This window comes from Nuphar pumila, chromosome 7 (assembly GCF_984573655.1).
Source record: "Nuphar pumila chromosome 7, dmNupPumi1.hap1.1, whole genome shotgun sequence".
In the NCBI taxonomy this organism is placed as follows: Eukaryota; Viridiplantae; Streptophyta; class Magnoliopsida; order Nymphaeales; family Nymphaeaceae; genus Nuphar; species Nuphar pumila.
Genome location: NC_143255.1, coordinates 115,402,339 through 115,410,903, shown reverse-complemented (window position 1 = coordinate 115,410,903; position 8,565 = coordinate 115,402,339). Strand labels below are relative to the sequence as shown.

Here is an 8,565-nt window from a genome sequence, read left to right as displayed (position 1 = left end):
ACTGAGAATAGGGTGGCAGTGGTAGTATATGCAAAGTCAGCACCAGCAAAGCCTGCCTTCCCTCTTCATATAGTTTCTTTTGTCATGTGTTTTTCTTTGTAGTGGTGCAGATCCCAACGATTAGTCTGCGAAGAGACGAAAAGGTAGATCCATGGTCCTGCTGTTTTTACAGCGTCACCGGTGGTAAAGTCGAAGGTGAAAAGGAAGGGATTAGAGTGAGACTAGGGAAGAAGAAATGTGGGGCATTTCTTATTTTCTACCTGCTTTGCTTTTTGATGTTTTAACACACTCTGAAAAGTTTCAACTCTGCCCATCTTTTTGTTTTTATCTCTGCAGATTTTGAAATCGAAGAGGTCAACTAACCCAGTCTCTCTCTCTCTCTCTCTATATATATATATTGCTTCATTTTTTTTAGTATTTGTAAGGTCTGGTTGCATCCACATGGTTGATTATCTTCATCCGGTGTAGATTTGAACATTAGCGTCTTCTCCTTTTTCTTATTTTTCAAGAAACAGTACTTGGTCTCTGTTTTTTTTAATCTCTTCTTTTCTTCTGTGTGGTTCTCTTTTAGGTAGGGAGTCCAGGGTTTTGAAGGGGTAGAGAGAAAGAGAGACGGGGTGAGAATGAAGAGCTATAAGCGCGAGTAAGGAAAGAGTTTTCTTGAGTGGTGGAAAGGAGATATCTTTCCTTGCTCTTGCTTGCCTTTTTTCTCACTCTTTCTCTCAGTTTCTGGAGAGAGAGAGAGAGTTGGAGGCATTAGTTCATATTGTGTGTATGCTTGTGCCTCCTCTATTCTGTCTCCGTTTTTTTTCATTATGTTTTCTTAGGTGTTTTTCCTTTTTAGTTTTTTTCATATTCGGAATGGGTTTTCTGAGATAGGGAAAAAGAAAAATTGTAAGGGAATAAAGAAAAAAAAGTAAGATTAAAGGTGGGTTTGATGAGTTTTGGGGATTTTCTAGATAGGAACTCTGGTGGTGCAAGGGTAGTGACGGATTTGCCTTTCAACATGCCTGTGGGTGCAATCGTTCAGTCTCGCCTCGTTGCCCCTTCTGTCATGCCCAGATCCTCTAAGAACATGTTTAGCTCTCCTGGGTTGTCTCTAACACTGGTAATCTTGGCTTAATCCTTCTTCTCTTCTTGGTTCTATCCTTTCTCTATCTTGGGGTTAAGAAATTTGGATTGTTGATGGGTTTTCCTGGCAGACGAGTACCGGTGGTGGAGGAGGTATGGGTGGTCAGGGATTCGGCGGTGGGGGCGGTTGTGGTGGCGCTGGTGGTGAGCTTGAAGCCAGCAGGCCTAAGGATGATGAGTATGAAAGCAGATCGGGTAGCGATAATATGGAGGGCGGCTCTGGGGATGAACAAGAAGGTGATAACCCTCGAAAGAAAAAAAAATATCATAGGCACACTCCCCAGCAGATTCAGGAACTAGAAGCGTAAGAAGTTCTGGTTTAATTTTTCTTTTATTTTGTTTTTTATTCTTTTGGGGGATGATATCTGAGTTTTTACTCGTTTATCTCTCTATTTATAGCCTCTTTAAGGAATGCCCTCATCCTGATGAGAAGCAAAGATCGGAACTTAGTAAAAGGTTGAATCTTGAGAACAGACAGGTTAAATTCTGGTTTCAGAATAGGCGTACCCAAATGAAGGTAGTTTCTTTTTTTTAAAAAAAATTGTTTAAACAATTGTTTTTTCTCGTTGGTGGTAGTGGTAGTTTTCATTTGGGATTTATTTTGGTTTTCTTTAATTTTTTATGTGAAATGTGGGAGCCATCCTAACAGACTCAATTGGAACGCCATGAAAACTCCATACTGAGGCAAGAGAATGACAAACTTCGAGGGGAGAACATGTCGATTCGGGACGCCATGAGGAATCCTATCTGCAGCAATTGTGGGGGGCCTGCTATTCTCGGAGAGGTTTCTTTGGAAGAACAGCATCTCAGGATTGAAAATGCGAGGCTGAAAGATGAATTGGATAGAGTTTGTGCTCTTGCAGGCAAGTTCTTGGGCAGGCCCGTATCGGCTATGTCTTTGGTGCCGCCGATACCGAGTTCATCTCTTGAGCTTGCAGTGGGCAGCAACGGGTTTGGAGGATTGAGCGGCATGGTTACCACATTGCCTGCTGGCAATGAGTTTGGTTGCGGCGGAGCTCTCGGCATCGTACCGTCGAGGCCCCCAGATGTGATGAGCCTGGAGAGGTCGATGTTTGCAGAGCTGGCGTTGGTCGCAATGGATGATCTCATGAAGATGGCGAACACTGATCGACCTCTCTGGATTCCCAGTTCGGAAGGTGGGAAAGAGACCCTTAATTATGAGGAGTACCTTCGGGCGTTCCCTCGTTGTATAGGGCCTAAACCTGTTGGATATGTCACGGAGGCGACTAGGGAGAGTGGCCTGGTGATCATAAACAGTGTGGCGCTTGTAGAAACGCTCATGGATCCGGTAATGAACTTGGATTGATTTTCCTTCAAATTTTCATTGATAACTTCATGAAATCTTGTTAACTGTTTGAGTCTTCTACATATGATTAACTAAACAGGTGCAATGATTTGATTTTGTTTCTCTTTACTGTTGATTATGTCGTCAATTAGAATCTTGCATTTGTAAATCACATTGTTGGTTGATTTAATCATATTCTAGGCCTTCATATTGAAGCTCTCACTATTCTTCCCGTAGTAAATTGATAATTGAACAATCTGTTCAAGGGGGCAAAAAATGTCTCATTGTTTCTTTGTTTCTTATAGAATCGTTGGGGGGAGATGTTCCCATGTATGATTGCAATGTCATCCACTACTGATGTGATTTCGAGTGGGTTGGGGGGGACGCGAAACGGTGCACTTCAGTTGGTAATGTTTCTTCAACTCTTTAAGATCGCTGCCCTTTTTCTGTATACAAATTTGGTCTCTCTCAATATGATTGGTATGAATACTTGGTTTTTCTTAATGTACACAGATGCACGCTGAGCTTCAAGTTCTTTCTCCCCTAGTGCCAATCCGAGAGGTTCGTTTCCTTAGGTTCTGCAAGCAACATGCTGAAGGCGTATGGGCTGTGGTCGATGTCTCCATTGACAGCATTAGGGATAGCCAAACTACTGCGGGTTATATGAATTGCAGGAGACTTCCTTCAGGCTGTGTGGTCCAAGATATGCCCAATGGCTACTCCAAGGTGAACACACGCACGCGCACACACACGCACACACACACACACTCCAATGCTGAATCTAACGTTATGGTGGGCAGTAAACTCCTCGCTTATATCACAGTGAAGCAGTTGACTATCTCTACTCCAAATAATCTAAGTCTTTGTACTCCCAACCAATGCAATTTTATAGAGAATAGATGCTTCTCCTTTTCTGAACTTCTCCCTAGGTACCTTCCGTCATGATAATCTAATAAAGTTTGCCAATTTTTACTCTTTTTAGTGGATAGATGTTTCTTCCTTTCACCACTATATAATTTTAATATAGTCATAGAAATAAAATTATATTCCCTAGGTTGCCATCCCGTTTTCTTTCATCATCTTTTTCATTATCAAGGCCCTCGAGACCGTAGTGAGGACACATTGAATGTGACATCTCGAGTCTAGCTGCCATGACTTGCCACCTCTACTTTTGAGCAACCCTGGGAAATAGTGTGATTTTTTTTTCTTCCCACCTCTCGATACGCCTCTTTTCCGCTTCAGGTTCTACCTAAACTCTTGATTTTTAAATCTCAATATGGGGTTTTCCTTGCTGTCCTTGTTTTGGGCTTCCCCAAAAATACGTCACTGTTATTCAAAAACTATTTTATTCAGCAATCATTTATAGATCTTCCAACCGACAGTGGCTCCTTGTAATCTCCTGTTGTTGTTTTTTTCTTTTCTTCTTTTGGAACATGTATCGCCTGTATAATTTATGTAGATTTCTTTATGCGGGTCTCTCCCGTTTCTCCCAGATTTCAATCTATCTATCAACCATTGTCTTCTTGTAAAATGTGTAGATTATTTTAAGGGATCTCTACTCTTGTTGTGAAGATGAACTCTAAAATTGATGTGGGTTGACTTTTTTTTTTAAGGTGGTGTGGGTCGAACACGCAGAGTACGAGGAGGGTGGCGTTCATCAATTGTATCGCTCGCTGCTGAGCTCGGGCATGGGGTTCGGCGCTCAGAGGTGGGTCGCAACATTGCAGAGACAATGCGAGTGCCTCGCCATCCTTATGTCCTCTGCGGTGCCCAGCCGCGACAACTCCGGTACGTCTTTGCCGAGAGACGTTGATTGGCATTTGATTCGGTTTGGCCTCTAGCTTGATCTCGGTTTCACTGTTGGTTGCAGCGATCACTCCGGCGGGCCGCCGGAGCATGCTGAAGCTCGCGCAGCGGATGACGGACAACTTCTGCGCGGGCGTGTGCTCCTCAACGGTGCACAAATGGAACAAACTGTGCACCGGCAATGGGGACGAGGACATCCGGGTGATGACGAGGAAGAGCTTAGATGATCCAGGCCAGCCACCGGGCGTGGTGCTGAGCGCCGCGACGTCGGTGTGGCTGCCGATCTCGCCTCAGCGACTGTTTGACTTCCTGCGCGACGAGCGGCTCAGGAGCCAGTGGGACATCCTGTCTAACGGGGGGCCGATGCAGGAGATGTCTCACATCGCCAAAGGCCAGGATCACGGAAACTGCGTCTCCCTCCTGCGTGCTAGCGTGAGTTCTCCCTCCTTTTCTCCTGATTAAAAAATGGGGACGTCGTCAACCTTGCGTAAATGTGTCATTCGTGAAAAGATTGCATGGGAACGACTACGAGATCGCTATTCCTCATTTTCTGCTTCTAAATCGCGAGTGGGAATCGTTGGATTTGTCTGTTTGGTAACTATTTTTGTTTTTGAAAATCACGTTATCGGCCCCGAGAGTTCCTGAAAATATCGGGATCATCCTTCGTTCATGGCTTTACCCGGCAGAATCCCGATAATTTCATCGTTGGTAGCATTTGATTATTTGCTTTTAACTGCGTGTTGCTTTTTTATTGAGAGACGCATGTGGGTTGGCAGGCAATGAACGCGAACCAGAGCAGCATGCTTATCCTGCAGGAGACGTGCATCGACGCAGCGGGCAGCCTGGTAGTGTACGCGCCGGTGGACATACCGGCGATGCACCTCGTGATGAACGGTGGTGACTCGGCCTACGTTGCGCTGCTGCCATCCGGCTTTGCGATCCTGCCCGATGGTCCAGGTTGCCCGCCGGCTTCTCAGCTCGGTGGGATGAGCCCGCCGGCGAGGGTAGGGGGCTCTCTCCTGACCGTGGCGTTTCAGGTGCTGGTGAACAGCCTGCCCACCGCCAAGCTCACCGTGGAGTCAGTCGAGACCGTCAACAACCTTATCTCTTGCACCGTTCAGAGGATCAAAGCTGCCCTTCATTGCGAGAACTGATCTCTCTCTCTCTCTCTCTCTCGAAAATGAAAGAAAAAATGCGAAATAAAATTGTGGGTGTTGGGGAAGCTCTCATCATCGGAGGCGAAATGACCAAAACGACCTTGAATTTTCGAATGATCGACCGTGGAGAAGCGTCTCTTGGCTGATGGAGTTTGGGGTGGTTTTAGTCATTTTTTGCCCCGTGTTGAGAGCTAGCTACATATATCTGCTGTTTAGTGTGAGTGAAGAACGAACCGCGCATTCATAAAATTTGATTCCATGTAAGGAACTGAACGAATGGCGTTTGAAGAATTCTGAGCTCGGGTCGTTCGCTGCACCAAAGGGGTGGTGGTTCGGGTATTTTACTCGAGATTTGTTTTGTTGTTTTCTTTTTTCGTAATCCTTTGTTTCCTTCTTCTGTTGTAGGGTAAAATTTAGCTTTTTTTCTTTTGTTTATTTTATTTGGGGATGTCTGACGTTCCATTGGTTGCGTCTTGTGCTTACTTTTCCGTTGTTTGTACTGGTGCTGTTATCTATCCATACTCGGAAATGATTGTGGGTTTTTTTTTCTTCCTTTTGGGAATCAAAAGGGTACTGTTTCTGTTGTCTTTGTGGGGGTGGGCACTTTCGTCATCTTCGGCCAAGTTTTGACTATTTTTGCTTCAAGTACGCCCTGTTTTGGTTCTCGATGAATGTCAGCTTGGCTCTAGTGGAACGGCGGATTTGTCCTCTTGATATTTTCCATGTGGAGTTTTGGACTTTTCATTCTTTTCTTCCTTGCCTAAGGCGGTGGCGGTGGCGGTGTGCAAAATCCGTGTTTGGTTTTCGTAGAAGCAAAATCGCTGTTTGGTAGGTAGCCATGGAATTGGGCGGTGGCGTCGACTTTTTCGAGCTTCAAACGGTTTCATCACTCTCCCAGTCTTGGCTACGTAGTTACGTCCGGCTGGAGGTTGTTTGGCTCCTTGATATGGTAAAAAAAAATCCTCTGGGAAAATTTGGTGGCGGTTGCGTAATTTATGCCAGCTGTGTGGTCCTTTCGGCAAAACTAGTCGGTGGGATGAGGGAGGATGGCGAATTGAATGGTTGGGGGGCCGCTTCCATTTAATGATGAGCCTGCGCTTCGGGCAGGAGAAATTAATGCTGGGCGTGGTTTTCCATGTAATAGCCAATTACATAAGAACGCGTGGTACATCATGCACCGTAGATCGTGGTCACGCTACCGTCAAAACGAGATTTCGATAGATTGATACACGTGTTACAAGATGGAGTGGGTGTGATTCGTGACGTTTGCTACGTGCGATCTACTTTTGGAGTTTTGTTAGGATGTGTCCGATCGTACGTGCGATTGTTGGTCATGGTGTTCGGGTTTGGTTCGGACCCAGGTGGAACCAGACTTGGATCAGTCGGGTATGGTAGCGGGTGTAATCGGGTTCACTGTAGGAAAACCATACCTGGACTGATAAGAACTACATTAACCAAACCCCAACCATACCAGGTAAAATTATATATGTTTTTTATCATTTATACATTAAAAAGTTACGGGTCTTAATTTGATCGGGTTTTGCATCTGGTATAAAATTTAGTAATGGGTTTATGAAGCTTGGCGAGCAAGAAATATAGGTGTTTCAAATATTTGGGATCTATCATTTCATTTGAAATGATGAAGATATAAATTATAGGATAAAGGTTGGATAGATGAAATGGAAAAGTGCAACTGAAGTGTTATGCGATTGTAAAATGTCATTGCGGTTTATGAGAAAGTTTTATAGGACAACAATTAAGCTTATTTTATTATATGGTATGGAATGCTGGACGGTTAAGAAACATCATATTTAAAAAAATGAGTGTAGCTGAGATGCGTATACTTCGATGGATGTGTGAAAATACAATAAAAGATACGATTCGAAATGAAGAGATACATTAGAAGGTAGGCATTGCATTCATTGAAAATAAGTTGAGAGAAAATCATTTACGGTGGTTTGGACATATTCGGCAAAGGCCTAATGATGCTTCAGTTAGAAGGATGGACAAATGAAAAAATATATTAGTCAAAAAAGGTCGAGGTAGGCCTAAGAAGACTTGGATGGAGATGATAGGAAATGATATGAATGCTTTGAACCTTACCTTGAACATGGCATTGGATAGAAATGATTGGAGAAGGAGGATTCATGTGGATGACCCAGAATGATTTTCTTTTTTGGTTCATATCGTTGACCCAAATTGTTTTGGGATGAAGGCGTAGTTGTTGTTGTTGTATATCTAGGTTCGTGTATTAATCAGACCTTCGGGTCTGAACCTGAGTCTTAATCGGGTCTTTTTATTTATCATCATACCCGAACTCTATAAAGTTTGATTCGGGTCAGGTCTGAGTAAACCAGGCCCGTTGTCACCCCTTCTCTCATGTTTTTTACTGGTTTTGTCGATCAGGATACAGTTTGGGTCTCTTAAGTTGCGTCTTCTTGTTTGTTGTATGGAAAGAGACGATTTGGCTCTTTTACTACAAAACCAGGAAGTTGAATGCAAAGCCGGGTCCAGGGATTACTATCATCTGTTGGATCCTTGTGTGAAGGATGAACATGGATCGGATTTGGGTCGGTTATAAATTCAAACCTTGTCATCTGGCTTGAAAGGGTCAGAAAATCCATACGGATTTTTTTTTTTGCATCACTTTTTCTACATCTTTCTCACTTTCAAACATGCCTTAAGGGTTTGACCTGTCAATGTGCTGTTGGTGACTGGAGGTTTTTCCCTCAGCCAAGCCTGAAAAAAAAAATGAAATTAGGTCTAGCGTTCAGGGATCAATCTCTATCGTCAAAGTTTTTTCCAATCCTTTTACTTTTAAATGATAAATTATGAAAAGAACGTTAACTTAAAATACAGGTTAAATAAGAGATTTATATCCAAATAAAGTTTTAAAAGTTCAAACAAAAAATACAATGAAAATTTTAGAGGATCATGAATCTTGAATGAATGTCTTGTGCCAGATCTGCGTTCCCAACTTAAATTTTTGTCATACAATATAAATCAATTTTCATAACAAAACAGCCAAAGGGTTCTCTGCTCATCTGGTAGGGGCAACTCGTGAATGTCATCAAGCAGACAGACAGAACATCACAAATTCAAAACTCATGGGCTCATGTCCTTTGTCGCTAGGCTGAAGCTGGGCGTGCTTTGTTGTGGGAAAAG

At 43.4% G+C, this 8,565-nt stretch overlaps 1 protein-coding gene across 1 annotated transcript; it reads left to right on the top strand.

Moving 5' to 3' along the window:
• Positions 1–326: 326 nt before the first annotated feature.
• On the top strand, positions 327–5,942 carry LOC149833052 (homeobox-leucine zipper protein ANTHOCYANINLESS 2-like). The gene is made up of 9 exons (XM_090014867.1): positions 327–1,108; positions 1,203–1,435; positions 1,531–1,648; positions 1,781–2,440; positions 2,743–2,844; positions 2,951–3,163; positions 4,051–4,225; positions 4,308–4,675; positions 5,020–5,942. The coding sequence occupies exons 1-9, from the start codon at positions 938–940 to the stop codon at positions 5,395–5,397; spliced, it is 2,418 nt and encodes an 805-aa protein (XP_089870993.1). The 5' UTR covers positions 327–937; the 3' UTR covers positions 5,398–5,942.
• Positions 5,943–8,565: the final 2,623 nt, after the last annotated feature.

What these genes read in the sequence shown, in the direction of transcription:
- LOC149833052 (XM_090014867.1), top strand. Translation starts at nt 938, where the DNA reads ATGAGTTTTGGGGATTTTCTAGATAGGAACTCTGGTGGTGCAAGGGTA. An exon ending in CAGATTCAGGAACTAGAAGC is followed by an intron (nt 1,436 to 1,530) that starts GTAAGAAGTTCT and finishes CTCTATTTATAG; the next exon opens with CCTCTTTAAGGAATGCCCTC. An exon ending in ATAGGCGTACCCAAATGAAG is followed by an intron (nt 1,649 to 1,780) that starts GTAGTTTCTTTT and finishes CCATCCTAACAG; the next exon opens with ACTCAATTGGAACGCCATGA.